Source organism: Eleginops maclovinus, chromosome 1, assembly GCF_036324505.1.
Source record: "Eleginops maclovinus isolate JMC-PN-2008 ecotype Puerto Natales chromosome 1, JC_Emac_rtc_rv5, whole genome shotgun sequence".
Classification (NCBI taxonomy): Eukaryota; Metazoa; Chordata; class Actinopteri; order Perciformes; family Eleginopidae; genus Eleginops; species Eleginops maclovinus.
In genome coordinates, this window is record NC_086349.1 from 9,785,346 (window position 1) to 9,807,665 (window position 22,320).

Genomic DNA, 22,320 nt, shown 5'->3' on the forward strand with positions numbered 1-22,320 from the left:
TAGTAACATTCTAAACATTTTGACCGTCACCTATGTTTGTTCCAGGCGGGGTCACGATGTCCTGAAGGACCAGCTGCCCTCTAAAGAGGAACATGTGATCCTGGTGCGTCTGTCTCCCCTGCAGAGGGCGCTCTACACAGAGTTCATGAACCGCTTCAGAGAGGCGGGGAACAGCGGCTGGCTCAGCCTCAACCCCCTGAAGGCTTTCTGCGTCTGCTGCAAGGTGAGGGGGGGTTGCATGTGTGTGGAAAACTACCTGGATAGGACCTCTATTTAACATCTATGGTTTAGCCTCCTTAAAATCTAGTCATTTTGTTTTGTCTTTATCTAACAGTTTTTTAAACTTGCTTTTCTTTTATTTTTAGTCTAAATGTTTAACTTTTTATTTATTTTGTTACTTATTTATATATGATTTGTGAACATTACTGACATTTATTGAACTGGCTTTTCTCCTTTCTGTTAATGAGGTAAAAATTGTCAATAAAAAACAATTAAACTTGACCCGTACAACCAGGTATAAAGTATTCTGGAAAATGTCTCCAACTAATCAGACACAATTTATCCTTGATTACAGGATCATTATTAAAAAATAACTGTGAAAATAGTGTTAACCTCTCTATGAAGGCAGTCATTGTAATACTGTTGCACAATTACGATTCAAGTCAACATGTTTTGGCACCAAGATGAATTCCTCTATATTTATCGTACTTGGCAAATCCACTGATTGCTACGTTGAGAGTGTTTTCACACCGTTGACTCTTGGTTGTTCTTCAGATTTGGAACCATCCTGACGTGTTGTTTGAGGCGCTACAGAAAGAAAACCTGGCCACTGACCAGGACCTGGACCTGGATGACATCACCACCACAGGTCCCTCCCAATGTCCGACCACAAGTAATCAAAAGTCCAAGCCCCTGGAGAGCCCCAACCCCATTGGTGGACTGAGCCTCAACCAGCTGCAGGAGAGAGCCAATCAGGTCATCACTTACGAATGGGTATGTTGGAAAATGTTGACACTGAGTTTCAGATCAGTATTTTTGCTTCCTTTAACACAGAAATTCAGATTTTCAGGTACACCTTTAACCCTAAAGCTCAGTTAGGTGGTAAAGAGAACATTGTGTTCCCCCTGCCTGAGATACTGCTCACAGTTCAGTGCTGCCACCCACAGCAAAATGAAGAAAAATACCAAAATAATTATTTATCCCATTAATCCACACCAACGTACATCAAAGAACATCATTTCTAAGCATTCAAGTCTGCAAAATTACAACACTTATCTCTCTCTGACATTTAGGGCTGCCTTTCTTTTGTTTTTGCACTCATTTGCTAAGTTAAGCCTTCAAATAAAGTTCAGAGCTGTGGTTGTTGTCTCATCCTCACTTATAAGGCTTGCAGAAGAGCTATTTAACTCTTAAGCTGGTAAAAGAGGTCATCTATTCAGCCAGACTGTGATTGTAAAGGTGATGTTTAATTTTACATTACATTTTAACAGTTCTCTTTTTTCTCACATGGCCAGGCAAAGGAGATCCTGTATGACTACAAGCCCGGCATCCTGGAGAACTCGGCGAAAATGGTGCTGCTGTTCCATCTGATCGAGGAGAGCGTCAGGAAGGGAGACAAAATCCTCGTCTTCAGGTACGAAATCAGACAAAACCAGAGCGTTTCAACTGGATAATATAACATTTGAGTTTTTTCATCAAGTAAATTATTTCTTACGCAAATGAAACTGTAGCAAAATAGATTACACATTATGAACTTTCAAACGCCTTTCCGGCATGAGCCCCAATCCCTCATTTTTCCAACCGTTTGTCTGCCTCCTGCAGTCAGAGTCTGTCCACGCTGACGGTGATTGAGGATTTTCTGGCTAAGAGACCTGTGCCTCCATCACCCAACACCTCCAGCAGCGACAGAGCAAACCAGAACTGGGTCCGCAACCACAACTACTACAGTAAGTTATCAGAAATGATGCTTTTTTCTTGTTCAGTATTGGATCAGGAGTCTCCCTCATAGGCAAAGAAAGGTTGTTTTAATCACAGTGACAGGTGACACATTTGGTGGAGTTCATTGAAAGATGGTTTAAGTATGCAGCACCGTGTCTAAACCATGCTTAACTCATGGTGCATTCTATACGTTTATATGTATAGCCAACTCTAGTGGTACTGGTCTCTCATTGACTTACAATGAGTGCTGCCATCTGCTGGTGTTTCTTGATAAGTCAGACTTTTGTGTGTAGTTTTTCAGCAGGATTAGAAAGAAATTCAAAGAATTTGTCGAGCTGGTGTTTGTATGTCACAGGGATTTTTAGCGGAATATCCTTTAAATGCAGTCTTTGCTGATTTTTTGTTTTGTTTTCAACCAAAGTAAAACAAGTTATACCACAGTGAAGAAAGAATGACAGTGGGTGTTCAAAAATGTTGTTTGTAAAAGTACAAAAATAACATCATATACTATGCGCTGCTGGCTAGCTTGTTAATATTACCATACAAGTGTTATTCAAAACTGTAGTAATATATAATTAAAAATGTTTTCATTATGTTTTTGTTCATTTGAATGAATATTTAAAGTATTCAAATAAATGTTAAGTAGTAAAACGTGCAATATTTGCTTTTAAGTGAAGTATGAGGAATGATGTAGCCAGAAATAGAGATACTCAAATAAAGTACAAGTTACTAAAATGATACTTAAGTACAGTACTTGATAAATGTAACAAAAGGCCACTAGTACAATAGGTTCGTTATCTCCCAAGCTTCTTTTTCAACCACGTTAAAGTAAAATCAGTTTAACTATGAAACAACTAAATGTTTTTATTCTAAAGTTGATTCCTCACATATTGATTAAATATTCTAATGACACTCAGTTAATAGGGACTGTCTGTTGTGTGATGTGTTCAAGGACTGGATGGAAGTACGACGACCTCAGAGAGAGAGCGATTGATAAACCAGTTCAACGATCCGTCCAATACCTCGACGTGGGTCTTCCTGCTGTCCACCAGGTAACACTCACAAGCACGATATAATCAATGGAAGAGAATATAAGTAAAACTTCAGCAAAAGATCTAAGAATACCAAACATAACCTGCTTTCTGACCTCAGGGCTGGTTGCCTGGGAGTAAACCTGATCGGGGCGAACCGTGTGGTGGTGTTTGACGCCTCCTGGAACCCGTGTCATGACGCCCAGGCCGTGTGCCGCGTCTACCGCTATGGTCAGAGGAAGCAGTGTCACATCTACCGGCTGGTGTGCGACTTCACGCTGGAGAAGAAGATCTATGACCGCCAGATCTCCAAACAGGGCATGTCAGGTGAGTCGGAAAATGCAATGATGAGTTTGAATAAGCCTTCAGCAGAGAAATATTTAAATGTACAGCTGTTTTTCATTCCCTGTTGTTCATACACAAACAGAATGGTATTATTGGGTTAGTGGAAGTTTGTAAAATAGTGTTAGAATTTTCAGATCCAATTTGAATTTATTCAACAACAAAAAAAAATCAATTTGTACATTTATTTAGCATTTATTCTTTTACAGATGTTGTCCTAAGAGTTTTGGCATAATTAGCAGCACACACTCATCATATGAGCCAACGCAGAAATAAAAAATGAACTTAATCAAGTAGAAAACAGATCAGAAAGTAAATTATCAAATATATTAAAACACAAAAAGCTCAATCCAGGTACATTCACTGCTGTTCGTAACCAGGCTAACTTAACATCCAAGTCGAGGCTTCTCTGTTTGACACCCAGCAGTCAGACACCTCCCAAAATACACTAAATATTCAGCTTTGCTTTAAAACTACAGTTCTTCTGCCAAGAGACTCTTGTCTGACAGATTAAACGGTCTGAAGCGTTTGCTTTAAGCTTTGACTGGCGAGACAGGCATATTGAGGCTGCTTATGCCTGGCAGAGCAGTAGGAATCAGCAACAGTTTCCGCAACTTGCTCCTTTTTTGACATCTCTTCTGTCGTCCCTTTTTCCTTCTCTACATCAGACCGGGTGGTGGATGACCTGAACCCTGTGCTGACCTTCACCAGGAGGGAGGTGGAGTCTCTTCTTCACTTCGTGGAGGAGGAGCCAGACCCCTCCAAGGTCCAGCTGCGGTCCCAGGACAGCATGGAGAGCGTCCTCAGAAAGGCTCTGCAACTCTATCCTCTCCAGATTACTAAGGTAGATGCCCACAGGATACTGAGGAAAAACACTTTCCCTATCTATTACTGTGGTCAATTTACTAAGGAAAAGTGTCTTTTTTAATTCGACTGTACAAAAAATGAAATCCATTCATCATGGCGGTATCATGAGAAGGTTTGAATTCGTCAAACATCTCATTCATAAGCCATCTAAATGTTTTTGTTGAATACATCTGAGTTTACAACTACGCCAAGCAGTTGCATTTGCACCTCCTTTTATATTTATAACACTGTTTTAAATAGCTCACCATGATCTACACTACAGTGTGAGAGGTTGGTGAGTCAACAGCTGTATCCTTGCAGATGTTTCTCTGACTTAAGTCTTGTAGTAAAAAACTGAGCTCACAATACTTTAAGTTTGCTTTGTGTGGCAACAAATCTCATTTAGCAGCATCCATGTGTTTATTGCAGCCCATTCAGTGGTAAAAGCTAGGAAAAATTCAATACATCATTTGTTGACTTCGATTTTCCAACTTCAAAACTAATTTAGCATGTGAAGGCTTCCACATTGAAATGGCATGGTTCCTCTGCTTCTTTTGAAAGTGTAAAAAGATTGATAACCATCCTTGGCGTAGATTTATTTTATGCTTGTCAATCTTATTTATGTATTTCTATTATTGTTCTTCATGGTTTTTTTCCTTTCCTTTTTGGTTTACTTATTTTTCGATATAAAATACAATCCTGTCTCTTCTTTATCATCCCTTTCCTTTTTGTAAATGCACACGACTGTGCTGTTTTGGTTCTTACTTGTAATTAGAAATGTGCATTATCTTAGCGAATACGTGCTAAACAATTAACCTCTGTTTCTAAATATTCAGATTGAGATTAACATCACATAACATTTTTTTTATTGTCTCTTCCAGCAACCCTTCCCTCACGAGTCCCTGCTGATCGACCGCAGAGAGCTGAAGTTGAGCAAGGCGGAGAAGAAAGTGGCGAAGAAAGGTTACGAAGAGGAGAAGAGGGCATCCGTGCCGTACACCCGCCCGTCATACGCTCACTACTACCCTGCCAGCGACCAGAGTCTCACCAACATCCCTGCCTTCAGTCAGAGGAACTGGTCAGTGGTTTCAGCAGAAACAAAAAATATACTAAATGCTTATTAAAAAATATCAAGTGACAACTTATAAGAAGTTTTTAAAAATGAACTTGAACTAATAAAACAAAATCAATCTCTACTCAGGCGTCCACCTCCTCGTACAGAAGAGAAGCTGGTGGCCAGTGTCCGTCAGGTTCAGTCCACTCCAGTTCCCATGACGCCCAGACAGGCGGCTGCAGGCTCCGCCCCTGGCAACGACTCATCAGAGTCCAGCCTCGGAGGATTTCCTGTCAAGTGCCTGCAAAAAGCCGGGGTGTTCGTACAGAGGATCGTCACCACTACTGGTAGGCAAACTGTTCACGGGGCTGATCTTATTTTCAGTATTGTCTCTTCTCCTTGTTTTTAGTGTGTTCATATTATCTGAAGAATAATCTATGTTTTTATATACTCTTGGTAAATTCATCTTCCTTGGTCTTTTACAGACATAGTGATTCCAGGAACCAACAGCTCAACAGATGTCCAGGCCACGATCACTGCTGGAGAGAGCATCCACATCATCAGGGGCACCAAAGGTACAAAGACCCTTCACTATACTTTTAAAAATATTTGCATGTTGGCTCCTTTTACTGAACTTGTACTAAACAGAATACTTTTCGGTTATGGACATATTCATTAGTTGTAGCTCTCTATGCTATGACAATGCAGCTTCTGTGCTTCACTTTATGAAGCAGATCAGCAAACATTCTGTGTGTACTGACCTTTTCTTGCACCTCTGTCTGTTTTAGGGACTTACATCAGGTCGTCTGATGGTCGAATCTTTGCCATCAGAGCAGCTAGCAAGCCCAAGCCTGCCGAGGAGACTGCAGCTCCACCCAAAGGTAGGGTGATCTATTACCAGAGCTGATCATCAATGCTTGATCAATCATCCCTAATCAATGTCCCATAAAGTTACAGTCATTGCTCACAGTAAAGTTGGTGCAGAGTCACCAGAAAGTGCAGATGGAGACCAAAGACAGAAATACTCACCAATGAGAGCAGGGTTTTGGGAGGGGGACTTAAAGACAGAGCCGCTAAAATGGAGCAAACCAGAAAGAGGGAAGACAGACATTCAGACATAAGAAAAAATATGTATTTGTTTAACATTAAAGCCAATGAACATGCTCTAAAACTACAAGTCTGAAAATGAGCATTACATATGCCTTGAAAAGCATGCAGATCTCATGGTAGGACAAGGAGAGGTACGACGGAGTATTAGGGCCACATATGAAGAAAAAAAATATGTTTGCCGTGTCGAGATTAAAGTCGACATGGCGACTTTAATCTCGACACGGCGACTTTAAAGTCGACACGGCGACTTTAAAATCGACACGGCGACTTTAAAGTCAACATGTCGACATTAAACTCGAAATGTCGAGATTATAGTTGAAATTAGTTGGGAGACATAGCAACCACTCCCACAGGTCCTGCACTGAATCCGAAATGGCTTGTGTAGATCATTTGGTCAAATTATACTTCCGAATTGGATTTAACAATAAAGACATCCTCGCTGTTTTAGCGCAGAACCACAGTGTGGTGATTAGTGTAAGAACCATGCGTGACTCAAACTGCACCTGTGGAGCGGTTGCTTTCTCTCTGAATAGTTTTCAGTGTCAATTGACATAAAGTCGAGATTATTCTCGACATGTCGAGATTAAACTCGACATAATATTTCAACTTTATTCTCGACATTTCGAGTTTAATGTCGACATGTTGACTTTAAAGTCGCCGTGTCGACTTTAATCTCGTCACGGCAAAAATATTTTTTTTCTTCATATGTGGCCCTAATACTCCGTCGTAGAGAGGTGTTACAAGATCAAGTAAAAAAATAATACTGACATTATGATATTAATAAAGCAGTCCATGTTAAGAGTTTAATTATTTCCAAAGCTAACATATTGGTTCTTCTTCTCAGACTCCCAGGACCTATCACAGGAAGTGTCAACCAATGGCAGCAACGGTTGCCTGTCACCTGACAGGAAGCACCAGACGCCCTCCAAGACTGTGCCCCGCCCCCTCTCACCAGACAGCCCAGAGATCATCAGCGAGTTGCAGCGCTACACGGCAGCCGGCCCCACCGCAGACCAACCAGAGAGCACCACCGACAACCCCCCCTCCACCAAACTGCTTCAGACCAATGGTAGCACGGAGAATACTGGCCACCAAGACGTCTCTGTGACTAATGTCATCCAGCCCAACATGGACGCCATTAACCTGAGACAGGGCCCCAAGCGCAAAGCCTGCTCGTCGTCCCTGGATGAGCATCCCAGTAAGCAGCCCCCTACAGGGAAACACTCCTCCGCCCCCCTCACCAACCAAGGCTTCTCCTTCCCCTTCAACGGGGGCTACAGCCTCCCTCCTCTGGGCATCAACACCTCCATGTTCTCGCCTTACTTCCAACCCCCCCACACTCAGTTGCGGGACTCCGGTTACATGTACCCAGATCTGTTCAGCTTAGGTGGAACCGGCGCCGCCTCCTCTTCCTCCACCTGCCCAACGACCAGCACCGCGACTGCTGTCTCATCTTCCTCGTCATCTTCTGCTTCAGTCAAAGGGGCCGGTTCAGTTCCAGGAGCTATGCCGCCGTTCATGCTGAGCCCCAGCATGGTGGGCATGGCCGGGATGCTCCCCGCAGGCTTCCCTCTGTCTTACAGCCCCGTCCTCTACACGGGGTCCATGCTGCCGGGCGGTCTGCCGGGTCCTGCCGCCACTCCGGGACCCGCCGGAGCCAGCTTCCTCTCCCAGTTCCCCCCCACTGCCGCCTCCAGCTCCTCCTCCTCTTCTCCTTCCTCCTTCTCCCCCTCAGGGGAGGGCCGTCGAGGCACGGTGCTGGTGGACGGCAGGAATGTGAGCAGCGCCAGCAGCTCAGATGACGACGATGTCATCGAGGTGGGGGGACAGTGACAGACCAATGATTGAGCTAGCGTGATTCAAATATTATTGAAATAAGTCCTCCTGGAGGAAGGGTTAAAAGGGCTTGTGCCGTGAGGGAATGGACAAAAAATAAAACGCAATTGACGTGATGACAAATGAGTGTTTCCCCTGTTGCCTTGGAGAAACGGCCTGAATAGGGATTGAACCGAGACTGGGCGCAGATCAACAAATCGTACTGCTGACTATCAGAAGATGAAACCTGAGGGAAGAAAATTAAAACCAAGAGGACTTTGGGCTTCCAAGTTTTTGTCCGTTACTGGCATTTAAAAATAATCACTGGACTGAACTGCTGATTGTGGGCCTGTGGTGGTTGTAGTGTTGATTTTAGAGAATCTAGTTCTGCTTCTTGCTAAATGTCGAAACTCTTTCGCTTTTCTCAGCTCGTTAAAAAGGTGATGGTAGGATGCAGTAGCTTACATTTAAAAAAAATAAAAAAGGTTTGACTATTGGTAGTAACGTTCGTTAAATATCAGTAACTGAATTGGTATTGTTTGTCAGTTGTTGAATATTGCTACTGAATATTTCTTAAAATGGTAAAAAGATCAAAGAAATGTAAAAAGCATTTTTTATTGAATTTAATAATTCACTGCCAGGACAGGGGTATTGTATTGTTTGAAAAAAAAGAAACGGGATCAGTGGCTTGTTGAGGATGAGGTGGGAGACATTTACTGAAACCTTAAAATCGATTGAACGAATGTACGCTAAATCAAATGCCTTTTAAACCAGGCCTTTTTGAAAAGTCTCCTTCTATCTAGGCATCAGACGTTGGAAGATCTGATTTTCTTTTTTATATTTATGTAATCTCTTTTACTTTTTAGAGAAAAATCATTGCCTAAAAACAGCCAGGTGAAAATGTGGGGGATAAAAAACTGTGTTCTTGTGAGGTGTCCTCCTCGTAGCGGAGAAACCACCAACAGAAAATGCCTTTCTGCCTCCATCTTTCTGAATGTTAACTGTGAGAGAGGAGAGGTAAAGGGAGACTCACGGCCACTGCGGCTCCCTGAGTCTCACCCACAGTCTTACTGTAGCCTAGCGAAAAGCGATGCAAAACACTCACTCAAGCCTATAAATGTATTCGTACTACCCCCTCCTGAGGGATTAACCCCAAGTTTTGGTTACGCTTGTGTCGTTACTGTGTTTGTATCTGTTTGTTGTGTTCTTAAGGGTTACAAAAGGAATTGTTTAAAAAAATAGAAGCTTGTGTTACCTGGTCTCTCTCTCATCTCATCTCATTCAACATTGTGAAACCAAACTTCTTTTTTTTCTGGAGAGACGATGTAGCTTTGCCAAAAACTAAAATTGCACAAGCACATCGGAGACCTCCATCAAAGAGGATTGTGTCTTAAAAAGACCAAATAATGTCACCAACAGGATTTAAAATGCCACCCCGGCAACACGCTCAGCATCCTCACAAAGCACAGTGGAGACGTCCATATCCATCTCTCTGTATGACCTTGCAGGTAACACTGTACACTGTACTGCACTGTTATAGAGACACAAATCTGTATGCGTCTATAGAAAGCTGCAAAAGCTTCAGCATGTCACCATGTTTCCTTTAGATTACCCATGAAGTATCTCTCTGATCCCCTCTGATCACACAAAACGGATCGGCTACGGTCTGCACTGTCCTTATGTGGAAAAATCTTCTCCTCAAAAATGGCTGCAGCGAATAGCTTTAAAACCCACCGGCTCTTACTCATTTTTGTGACGTCATCAAGTAAAAGCATCAGCATTTCATCCTCTTTATCTTCCATGCTTTAGTTTACTTCTTTTTTTTCAGTGTTGAATTTACCAAATGTATTTATTTATGACGGTGCATATTTATTCATTTTTTGTACAATGTTTTGTTTTTTTTTTGCTTTTCATTATCTTGTTTGTACGATTTTTACAGTCATATTACTTTTGTTGTTTCTATGGATGGGAACAGTTGGGTTAATGGTGATTTCTTTTGTTGATTTTTTTGTGTTCAACTGACAATCTGCGAGTCTGACCCAGCACATATGAATTGTGCAGAACTTGCGTGCGGACCAACCAATAAGTGTGTTACTGTGAGCATAATAGGTCGGGATAACTGTGATCAGATCTTCATTATGAGAAACCCAACGAAAGAACATCAGGGATACATTGATATAACCAAGCTGTGCTAAAAACCTTTTTTTCTCGAATCTATGAGCTCAGATTCTTCATCAGGCTTGTCCACAATTGGGGTAAAAATCCTAAGTATTTAATAATAGGAGCCATTTGTGCATGTAAATGAAGCTCATTCAAAAGTTATGGGTCAGAAACAGAAGCAGTCCAACCACTTATCATCTGAAAAGACAAGAAAATAATGATATCAAGTACTTTTCTTTACTTTTTTTTTGTACGATCCATTACTATATCATCAGGATTGCCCATCTGTGACATCCCCATGATGGCAAACAAGCCAGTTTCATCCCTGTTTTACTGTTGCCAGCTCTGCATCTGCCGCGCCGACTGACTGCTCTTTGATTTCACCGCTTTCTACTTGAATTTACATATTTATTTATACAAATCGATTCAGTAAGATGAGTAGAGCCGACTGTCTGAATTCCATTTTAGCCGAGGAGAAGATTAAAGCTGCTGTCTTTGAGGATTGGTTCTAAGCCTGTTGTGTTGTTTATCAATGGGTAATGTGTATGACCGTGGATTACTTTTAGTTCCTTTTTTTTGGTTTTTGAAGTTTGTAAATAAAAAGAAACATGTTCTCAATCACAATTGTCCTTCTTTCTTCACATCAATAGCAGTAGCAGGTATAGTGCATACCACCCGTTGTATTCCCCAGACACATAGACAATTGGGTATAATTTAGCTGATTCCAAGAAATTAAACCACTTTTACAGTTTTACCTTCACACCACAACAATGTTTTAAGTACCTAAAATATGGATATTTCCTGCTTTTCTCTTTCTTACATAGGTTTAGTACTGACAAAACAAGCAGATATTTATATAAAATGTTGGGACATTAAATGTAATTCCTAAATTTGAATTAGGACATGAAATCAACAAATGTGTCTCCTGAACCTTTGAGTTAATCTCAAGGTTTGCAGACTTATTTTGCAGGTTACTTGAGTTCTTGGTGTTGCTGGTGTCATACATAGTTAATTACAACCATCAAAAGAGGAGTAAACAGTTCAGCATAATGGATGCATTTACTTCAAAATCCTGTAACAAGTTTCAAATGCTGCAATAATCAAAATAATTTTCCATACTTTGCTTCATTAAAACAAAAATGCTATATTAATATGATAGCTCCTTGTCTCCCTTAAAACGACTGTGAAGATACTTTGATTTATTTATGAGTTATTGATCCTTCACGTTAGAATTATTAAAAAATGTCTAACTTTACCAAACTGAGTAAACTGTAATTGGGCTGCTTTCCACCACATGCAACTAAAGGTTATGCTTGTTCACAGTCATTTTATCGTCATAATTGTTATATTTTAGTGTGTGTATGAGTTACGAAAAACACTATTCAAAGTCATCAATTGACTATTTGTTAACCCAGCTAAACGTAGTGTCGTGAGGTGTCAAACTGTAATGAAGCCTCCATAGATGCGTCATTTGTTGAAAACTCGGTTTCCCAGAGTCCTGTGGTGTTACGTGACTTGACGTTTTTTCAACGATTGTTGATGACGATGGCAAACACAGCGCAGGTTAGTAGCTGAGCGGTGTACTGGGAGGAGGAGTGCCTACCAAGATAAAATAATTTTCTCCGAAGACTTGCTCTCAAAACACGAAAAAACAATACAAAAAACGAGTGAAGTGAAGCTTGTATTCAAAACCCGGGAGCTATACGCGTATTGACGCATGTTCAGGAGAGTCTCTAACATTGTTTTGAAGGCCTGTTGCTAGCTGCGGGGAATCCTCGGGCTAGCCCTGTAGACACCGGGCCGAGAGAGCGCAAGGGACCACGACAGGGGCTCCGTGGGCTAACGACCAGGTTTGACTGACGCTGGCAATCCTATCTTATAACACAACGAAGGCGTAACCTATCCTGCTCCGGGTGTCGGATATAAATCAGCAAAACTCAAGGCGCTCTCAGTTTGACAGCTAGCTAACATTAGCTCTGCTCTGTTTACAAGCTAGCTCAGCCCAGACACTATAGAGAAGTTACCACTTGTAGGTGTATTTGCTTCTGTAAACATTTGTGCACAAGGTTGCTTCCGCCTTCATGCTATCTGGTGGAGATTTGTAACCTTGTTGTACTTCTATGTACGCCGAAGGTCGCCAGCCAGGCAGCTTGATCAAAAGGTCTCCTAGCTAATGTTATCACTGCTTACATCTTATCTACTGCTGCCCAAAGTTTGTTATTCGTTTGAATAGAAGGAATACACCTACAGATCTGATCATCCACGCTATCGCTAACCAGTTGAAAGACAATATCCCGGATGAAGGCTCACAGAGAAGTGTGGATTTTGATGCTGTCCGGACCTACAGGTGTCACCTGTTCTTCTTGGCATTATTAATCTCATACCGGCACCCGACATCTGCTCCACCAGGAGCCACTGATCTGCTGTTCTGCTCTCTTGGGCTGATTTGCTCAAGAAGGATCCTCATCCAAACAGACCACAATGAATCGTTACCTGCCGGTGGCACGACAGCACTTCTGGCTGCCCTTGCCAGCACCAGTGTGGTGGTGAAAAGTATAAGTGCTGTGGTGGTTCTCCTTTATCTGTTGTCATGGGCTGTGGACACTCCATACGCACTGGGGGTAACACCAGGCTACCTCTTTCCACCCAACTTCTGGGTGTGGACACTGTTGACCCATGGGGTGGTGGAGCAGCACATCTGGGGTGTGGCAGTCAATGTGGGGACAGTGATGGCCTGTGGGCGCCTGCTGGAGCCTCTCTGGGGCGCTCTGGAGCTCCTGATCTTTTTCGCAGTGGTTAATGTCTCTGCAGGCCTCCTGGCTGGCCTCGCCTACCTCCTCACCTATGTTGCCACCTTTGACCTCGACTACCTGTTTGCTGTGCGGTCCTACGGAGCAGCTGGGTTCCTGGGAGGAGTGCTGGTGGCGCTGAAGCAGACCATGGGAGACACTACAGTGCTCAGAGTGCCACAGGTGAGCATAACACACATTCCTGCTCTGTATGCTTATTTGACAGGCTTTCTGTTGAGCCTGTAAATAAAACCAGACCGGTGAGGAGTGGGACAGAAGGGTTAAACTGAGAATATAGCAGAACGGAATGTAAGCAGCACTGGAAACCTAACCGCTAGATTTGTTTGCGTAAACAAGCCTGTGACTGATTATGGCAAACACACATCAATGTAGTACCCTTCCCCATTCACAAAAACACAATGTACTTTGCTTTGTTTAAAGTTTAAATTAATATAGAACTTCACAACGGAAAAACATAGACTTAAAACAAGAAGCCAGGTTTTCTTTGCTTTATTCAACAACAACAACAAGAAATACTCCATGAATACCTCTTGGGGAATCTGTTTTTTACTTATTACACACATAGGAAATACACACATATAAACATGCATTGGAGAGATGCAGTAAGGGGTTCAGCGTATTTCTAAACAGCATCTCTGCAGTACCCGTGTTATCAGACAGCATATAACCCTTGTATCTGTGTCCATCTTTAAAGCATCAATAGTTGTATTGCATTATTTAAGTGAGTGTAAATTCTACCTTAAGAATGTTATAAATAAACTGTTATGGAGTGAAATGCACAAATGTCAACACTTGGTGTAGTTGGTTTATTTGTCATTGACAGAGGAATAACAACGTTTTTTTTAAAGCCAGAAGTATCGTACAAAGCAATAATACATCAGTTTACGAAATCTAGCAGAGGTGAATCCCATGATGTTTGTTTTTATTTTGAAATTTGAGGATTTTGCTTCCAGTCAACTTTGAGAATGCAGTATGTTGTTTTTCAGCTTCTTACTAACACTTTTTTTGAAAACCATAAAAGGATACTATAAATGTAACAACACTTTCAAACTACAGCACCAAGAAAGACAACACAAACATTTATATTTACTGCAGGACTTCTTTTCAAAAAAGACATGCATTTATTTGTCTACACGTACTGCCCGTTTCCATGGGAGGACTTCCCAGTTTCATGAATTGGGATTTTATGCTGTGACCTATTTTTGTTTGTTTGTTGTCACATAGTACACAGCACTTACTTCTTTTTGTTTGCGGTAATTAGTAATAGCAGTAATCGTTTTCTATTCTAGACACGTGTCAAATTATTGCCATCATCTTGTAGTAAAGCCATTACAGGTCAGTGGTTTTCCGGCCGCTGAGTGCTTGGTTTGCGTTGTCTGGTTTAGGCGTGTGATTCTCTTCCAAATTTGGGCTACGGTGTGATCTGTTCATTTGCATTGTTATGATTACATCTAATACTCTTCTGCAGGGCTGCTTATACTTAATGTCCCAATAAGGGCTTAGTGTTTTGCTGAAGCACAACTAAGCTGCACATTCTGAATGTGTGTGTCTAGTCTACTTTTTAGCTTTCTTTGGGCTTTTTATGGGTTTGCATTACACTAGGTTACTTTACTGTGATGTAGGTGTAGTGGCAAAATAAATCAGAAAATGAACTCAAAAATGAAACTGCCGCTGGGGCACTATATAGCATATTTTACACAAGACTATGATTACATTTCCTGGTTAAATTGCCCTTTCTTGTGCACCACTCCCACCGACACCTGTTCCCAATATATACTGTACATAATCACCAGTTGCCAAAAAATTCCACTAAATATAAGCTTCATTTACAATAAACAAAAACAGCCATAACATAAATGTTTAACTATTAAATAAAAATAAATCAGCAGCAGTAAGGCTGCACAATTAATGAACCTTTTATCAAAATCACAATATGGACTTATTGGAACTGGCAGTATTTGTTAAAGGGAAAATATCTGAAGGAGGTTTTGTGCTTATGCATGAAGTCCCGACATCAAATGCCACTTTTCAGACTTAATAACATCCTTGTTTGTTGGAGATCCTCTTACAAAATCACACCATAATCCTTTTAGTATATTTCCTTATGATTATGTGGATAATGTTTTTTAAATGATCATTCCCTCTAACATCGGAATCATATCTCAACATCAAAGTTATCGCAGTTCGTTTTTTTTCTCCTATTTGTGCAGCCCTACTTGTAAGTCCCTCATTTCAGTTATGCACGTTTGGAAACGTATCAAAACGCTGTTACATTTTGACTCGCTTGCCACCCTGGCGTGGATCCAGCTATTGTTTAGTGTTCCACTTCCTGCAGTCTATAGACCTGAGAGAATTGTGGGAACTGGCAGCCACAGTGGACTGTAGAATAGTAGCTCTCGCTGTGCCTGATCATTTCTGTTCACAGGATCTAAAATCTGTCTCCCCCTCTCATCTCAGGTGAGACTCAAAGCAGCCCCGGCCCTGGTCCTCCTCCTGCTCTCCTTACTGCGCCTGTCAGGGCTGTTGGAAAGCTCCGCCCCGCTGGCTGCGTACAGCTTCGGCGCCCTGTCCGGGTGGGTGTACCTGCGCTTCTACCAGAGGCACAGCCGGGGTCGCGGGGACATGTCGGACCACTTCGCCTTCGCCAGTTTCTTCCCGGAGGCGCTGCAGCCGGCCGTGGGGCTGCTGGCGGGGCTGGTGCACGCCGCCCTGGTGAAGCTGAAGGTGTGCAGGAAGATGGTGAAGAGGTACGACGTGGGGGCGCCTTCCTCCATCACCATCAGCCTGCCAGGGACAGACCCTCAGGATGCAGAGAGGAGGAGGTGAGTCACTGCAGAAACGAGTGTACAGTCTGTTTGTAGTCTCATGGAAGGGTTGGCTGGCGTTAAATATAGGACACTAGCCTAACACAGTCTAGTAATGTTCAGGTAACCTCATGGCCTTTGCATATGGTTTATTTAGCCTTTACAATTAAGTTTTCATTAAATGGTTAATTGTAATTTGTAAATTAAAGGGACTCTTTTCTGCTCATTTTCAGGTTTCATTTTTTTTTTACCTCTACTGTGACATGTCTCCATGCTTTAATGTTCAAAAAGGTCTTTATTTTTCTGAAACCAGAGCCCAGTCTGCTCTGATTAGTTGGCTGGCCGACTCTGTTGTGATTGGTCAACCACTCAAAGATGCTCTATGGAATAGAAGCGCGGGTGTAACATAATGAACCTTTGAACCTTTGAAGTCACTTTGTTGCTGAAGTAAACAAAGGAGTCCAATGGAGGTGTTTCAGGCAGGGGGGGAGTGTGTGGGAGAGAAACTCCCTCTGGAGGGTAATTTTGCTGATCATGTCCTATTTAATTTAGATGGATTAATATAAAATATTGTTGAAGTTTAATGTTCATTCTTGACTTGAGATACCACATATGGTTCAGCAGTGAAATATTGTTTAATTATAAAAGCATTGTCATCAGAAACATATAATGAATACACACTCACCCTTATAGTCAAATAAATACTCCTAGAGGAGACGAACAACAAAAGCAGTGTATAATTAACGGAGGCAAAGTTTGCTGAGCCTCTTTTCCAGTCATACTCCTCACACAGTTCATGCATACACTCTTAAACACACTCATTAATCTTGCACGCTGTCAGAGGTTTGTCTTTCCCAAACGGTCTGTGGCCTTTCCTTCTGCTCCTTTGTCTAGCAGACACACTCTCAAGCTGTCACACAGATCCAGTTACAGGAAGATAGATAGACCTCTCTTTCACACTCACACAGACCTGCGCCCCGGTAATTGTCACGGGGTAATCTTATACTTTTCCCTCTGTTTACAAAAAAAACAATAAGTTTGAAGAGCTCCAGTAGCATATCACATCCAAGTACGTCCTCTGTCCTCCAGGGTTTTATCTAGAACGGGTAACAGGGGCGCGCCCTCTTACATCCGGCATGCGCCCTTGTGCCAAAATGCAGATTTTCCCCGTACAATCTTAAAGTGAAGCCAGAAAACTATATTTCTGTTTGTCAAAAACGGTATAATAACTAAACAAATATGACAATCATGTCAAATAGAGGGCATAGACAGCTTTGTTTTTACAGAGTTTTGCGCTGTTGTTTATGGCCGCGGCGCCATCTTTTATACGGGCGTCAATTTCTTGCGAGAATTGATCTATCTTATATACAAAGTCAGCGTCACAGTATTGCCCTCATACTACATTCTTCTAGAATAAACCCCTGTCACTCTTTACGTTTCCTGACCGTCTGCTCACACTGTCCCGACTGAACATTAAAAAGCCTCTGCTTATCCAACTTCCATTCAGCAGAGGTTTGCTGAGCCCTCACGCTGCACATGCTACAGCATCACATACATACTGTTACATATTCACCCAGAAACCTGTTGAGCTCCATATGTCAGAACTATCAGCATTCTCTAGGTAGTGTTCACTTCCTCGGGTAGGACACATTAAATATGGCTGCCACTGGAATGAAGCCCTCTGTGAACGCTTTGTATTGATGAAGAGGAATGCCTTCTGCTGACTGGCTAATTATCCTCATGGTGATGGTTTTCAATGTCATTGTTACTTCTCCAGGATAAGTGCATTAAATACTTTTAACTCTAAAACCACCACAAACGGGCCGCCTTATTTTGTATGATTGAAAGACAAAAGGAGCTGCAACTAAGGACTATTTAACTTATCGATCGATTTTAAGAGGATTTTTTAGGTCTATTAATATCAATCTAAAAGCTCATCCGAATTTCTTTAAGTCCCAGGTTTAAATGTCCTGTTTTTAGTCCAAACCCCTAAAATATTCAGTTTCATATGATGTAAAACAGAAACCTTTTATTCTTCTGGTTGAAATCCCCTTTTTTTTTGCCATTTTAAATGAAAAACTCTTCGTTGTGGCTGTAAATAACATCTCTCTTTCCTTATTCCAGACAGCTGGCGCTCAAGGCTCTGAACGAGCGTCTGAAGCGCGTGGAGGACCAGTCCGCCTGGCCCAGCATGGACGACGAAGAGGACGAGGAGGACGACGAGATCAGGACGGACACGCAGCCGCTCCTCCCAGGGGGCCGCGACGCCTCCTCCTCGGCAGGGGGACCGGCCGGCGCCTCTCTGTCCTCCACCTCCTCGTCCTCGATGTCACAGAGCAGTGGGGGGGGGGTCCACGGGCGGAGCGCAGCACCCGGAGTCCAGCATCATCAGCTTCGAGGACGCTCCTTCTAGATCGTAACACATTGAACACGCTGTGCAAAGATATCCTCGCTCTGTGACCCAGTGAGAACACACTCGATATCACACACACACACACTCACACTCAACATGACCAGCTCACACATACAGCCGAGAGCTCACACACACTGTTGGTAACTGTACAGTGCTTTCACTTCAGACACGTTGTAAATCTCAGTGTAGTTGGGCAAACTGGACCCTCACATTCTTCTCCTCCTTCCTGCAAAGACGACCAGAAATTCTGTCTTGTCCGGACCTGATCCCTACTCCCAGCACTCGGTCCTCTGCTTCATGTCTCTTTCTCCTGCTTTCTAAATAAATAACAAAATGGGTGTACAACATTCTTTTTATAGTTCATTTTCGGAGCAGCCGTAGTTGTTCTCTGATTGTCTGAGAAATACGTCAGTGACAAACACTAGCGCTGAATTCTCGACAAAAGGTTGACCCTGAGGCGCGCTCACTGGGTCCTGATGCGTGACCGGGGGGGTAACGGAGGAAGTATGGAAAGCACGCAGAGGTGCTGACCAGAGGAAAGAAGCTGCTGCAGGTCTGTCCTGCTGATAAACTATGATACAAAACTTCAAGATTTTGATGAGGTGCCAGATGAGAAGAATTTTCCGGACCAGGTTCATTTGCCACCCAGCCGCTTGCTGGAACAACGGGCAGAGAGATGGAAAGCGTACCCACATTTTTTAACCCCATTTGTCGTTCAGTGGAGAACAATTCTAGTTCTCTTTTTCAATTCAGAATCAAAAAACACCCTTTGTTCCTGTAAACACATAAGATACGATCTGGGGATTATGATTAGAATTCTTGTTTGACGAGTTGTACGTTTAATGTTCATTTCAAACTGGAGCATCCTCTTGTACTGTTTTACACTTCCACCGTCTACGATCTGAAATGACACAAGACTGAGTAATGGCTATTTAATTATCAGAGTGCAGAGAAGGGCTCAATCGAGGTTGTGTTGGTCATTTGCAGGGAAGATCAGGAGAAGGGTAGAGATCAGGCGTGATGGTCTGGCAGGTATTTACAGAGCTGCAGCTTAGAGTTGGTATCAGTGCGTCACTCGTTGTGTCTGAGTCTCATGAGGATAAACGACTCCGCAGACAGTAATCAGCCAGGCCATTTCCCTAGCCGCGTCCTTTGAATTTATAACATCCGTCACGTCTAAACCTGCGATGCCAAACAGAGCTGGTGCTGAATTTTTTTTCTAGGGAGGTTGACTGGCAGCTAAATTGTCTCATAAAACGCATCATAAATTCTATGCAGACCAAAAAGGTCAGTTGATTCATTCATTTTGTTGACAGTCATCGCTGTAGATGTCTCCGAGGATTATGCTAACGGTCAAGCCATTAAATTCCCAATTTCCCTCCTGTCCTCGTTGATTAAAGTCGGGAGCAGCCAATAAATGAGTTCAGCTATGCGATCCAGATATGGCAAATTGATATATATCATCTTACTGGGACAAAGTGGATTATTATTGACAGTCTGACTAAGGTATTTTGTCTTTTATTTCACAAAGCATCCTGGAAACTCAAAAAAGTGAATTGATGATCATTCAAACAGTTTGATTTCAGGTTCAATCATCACCTTAGTCAATCCATCAGAAGCAATGAAAATGAAGCATATGAAATCTGGAGAAAATGGTTGAATTTAGATGTATTATTACATGTTTAAATATAAAGCATCTAATAGTTGTTCTTTATTGCAGTGGCCTTACTGATCCTTTAACTTGTCACTAATTGAGTCGGCATCCTCACAATAATAGAATAATAACTAACAAAAACACAGCAGGTTATTTCTGCCATGTGTCGGCCTCTCTTTATAAAACCCCTGCTCCTGTGTCCGCCCAGATTTCTGTTGAGATTTTGGGATGGATATGTTCAAAATCTGAGTATTGAGCAAAGCATTTTGGAAGTTGTAAAGGATGTCTTTGTATGTGGGGAAAATGGTGGAAAGGAAAGTCACATTCCTCTACCAGATTCAATAAATGGCAGTGTTGAGGAAGAACATCACAAGATTTGCTTTTTGAAAAAATGAACTGTGACTCCATGTGTTGACACTGCAATGATACCGCTTTTAGGAACAAATGCTTCTGGGAAATGATTGGCTTTCATGATAAATTTGAAAAGAACGTTCAACATCTTCTGTTTCGTCCCCTTTACATTTCCAACCCGGGCTTCTGTTTGAATGTGACAGTGTGCTCCAGATTAAAAATGTGAAAAACGGCAAATTCAGATGAAATATGTACGGTTTGAACTCTTAACCTAGCATTGAGAAACGGTTGCTTTTCACCGTATGGAAAGGTGTAATGTATGGGAAGTGATAAGCCATAATAGAGTGATGTAATTATGTTTGTTCTCTCCTGTTTCTCCTCCTGCTCATTTCCCTCTTATTTTGGCAATAAGATATTTACGTTGGTGTCCACGCTTTAATTAAATATGAATGAGCTGTGGTATTGACATAACTTAACGGACAGAAATGAATGACAGCTTCAGGTTGTAGAAGGTAGAGCTCAAATATCTGAAGCAAAGTAGCAAGGGGTGGAAAAGTGTCAAAACTAATTACAGATGTGAACCATGCAGTTTTATGGTGTCATCTCACACCTTCTTTTCATTGCAAGTTACTCCGGAAATTACATGTTATCTTTTTTGGTTTAGCTGCTGCCTCAACCTAGCTTGCATTCTACCTTAAAGCCAGCAAAGCAGCGAAACACGTTCTTACATGGCCAATGAAGCAGTTGTGTAATCCGGGGAAGTTGTGTAAATTAGGCGTGTAAGAATACTCTAGTTGTCAGTCTGAGGTTCCATCGAGCCCGGCCACTCCTCCATACCTGATCCCTTTTTTTGTTGCTGTATTTACATTTGTCTGGCTTTAAACATCCTCAAAGAAAAGAAAAGAGACCTGTCTGTTTGAAAAATGCCGATTTATAGAGCTACAGGCGAGGATAACGAGTGTGTTGTCTTTTTAGGTAATTAACAAGCACTTTATTGCTGGAATTCAATGTGGCTAAAGACACGGTTTATAAGTGTTTGTCCTGTACTCTAGTATCTCATTATTAAAGACATACCACAGGCAGGAAGTCGATTCTAAACCCCTTAGCAAGTGCTTTGGCAGCTTTACCCAGACAATTAGATTTTCCCTGGATGATTTCCTGTCCAATTGGCCAATTAATGTCCAGTTTCTCTTTATAATTTTTATGTAATCTGGGGAAAAAATGGTTTTAATGTCACCGCACGGGGAAAGAAATCTCATGGACAATTTAAATTTCAAAGATGCTAATATACCTGTCTTATTTTGCAAGGCTGGCAACAAATAACGTATTTTAATCTAATTGTTTGGAGACTTTGGGGAAACATCTTAATGAAAGCTGTCCTCCTGCCCTGAAATGAATGACATAATATGAGACTGCTCTGTGTGTATGTGTCCTGTTGGCAAGGGGGGTTCATTCACAGCAATGTTTTACTTTTACTTTCAAATCAGTTTTCACTACTTTAATTTTCCTTTTCTGTCCCTACTTTTGCACCAACAGATTGTCCTTCTATCTCTCTCTCTCTATTGCACAGACTTTTCTGTTTTTGTTTTCAGATATTTTACTTTATCTCTATATGAAATAAAAGACGATTGTATGAAATAAAAAGACGTTATTCCTTCTTTGGATGTGCATGACTCAACTTTGAAGGTGTGCTAGATAGTGGTAGGAAGGCTAATGTGACCTGTGAAATCCTAAAATAACCAGGAACCGTACTGAATTATCTGTAAGAAGACATCCAGGTGTTCGACCAGATCTTGAATATCCATAAAATTAGCGTAGCGATTACTAATATGATTTTGTCTTGTGCTGACTTTAATAATTATTGAAATGTTTTTCATTCAGGCATAATACTGAACTACCTACAGTTTTTAAGGTTTAGAATAACATTTCTATCAATCAATCAAAATTAAATGTTTTTTTAAAGCAAAGTTATAGGTGAACATATATGGTATT

At 41.8% G+C, this 22,320-nt stretch overlaps 2 protein-coding genes across 5 annotated transcripts in view; both read left to right on the top strand.

Annotated features, from left to right (window-relative positions):
* Window positions 1-10,914, top strand: part of LOC134862852 (helicase ARIP4-like) — a 71,815-nt gene extending 60,901 nt beyond the window's left edge. For all 4 annotated transcript variants that reach the window (XM_063880953.1, XM_063880960.1, XM_063880967.1 and 1 more), the window contains 12 exons: window positions 46-223; window positions 775-993; window positions 1,515-1,633; window positions 1,822-1,946; window positions 2,891-2,990; window positions 3,091-3,296; window positions 3,980-4,155; window positions 5,039-5,235; window positions 5,359-5,558; window positions 5,697-5,786; window positions 6,000-6,092; window positions 7,166-10,914. In XM_063880953.1, the coding sequence (XP_063737023.1) occupies window positions 46-223; window positions 775-993; window positions 1,515-1,633; window positions 1,822-1,946; window positions 2,891-2,990; window positions 3,091-3,296; window positions 3,980-4,155; window positions 5,039-5,235; window positions 5,359-5,558; window positions 5,697-5,786; window positions 6,000-6,092; window positions 7,166-8,154 (2,692 nt within the window). In that variant the 3' untranslated portion in view covers window positions 8,155-10,914. The remainder of the gene's footprint in view (window positions 1-45; window positions 224-774; window positions 994-1,514; window positions 1,634-1,821; window positions 1,947-2,890; window positions 2,991-3,090; window positions 3,297-3,979; window positions 4,156-5,038; window positions 5,236-5,358; window positions 5,559-5,696; window positions 5,787-5,999; window positions 6,093-7,165) is intronic.
* A 931-nt stretch (window positions 10,915-11,845) lies between these two features.
* tmem115 (transmembrane protein 115) lies at window positions 11,846-21,986 on the top strand. The gene is given in 5 exon segments (XM_063880980.1): window positions 11,846-12,811; window positions 12,814-13,268; window positions 15,564-15,928; window positions 18,035-18,251; window positions 18,253-21,986. Coding segments are annotated over 5 exon segments (1,149 nt in total). The 5' UTR covers window positions 11,846-12,777; the 3' UTR covers window positions 18,331-21,986.
* The last annotated feature ends 334 nt before the right edge of the window (window positions 21,987-22,320 follow it).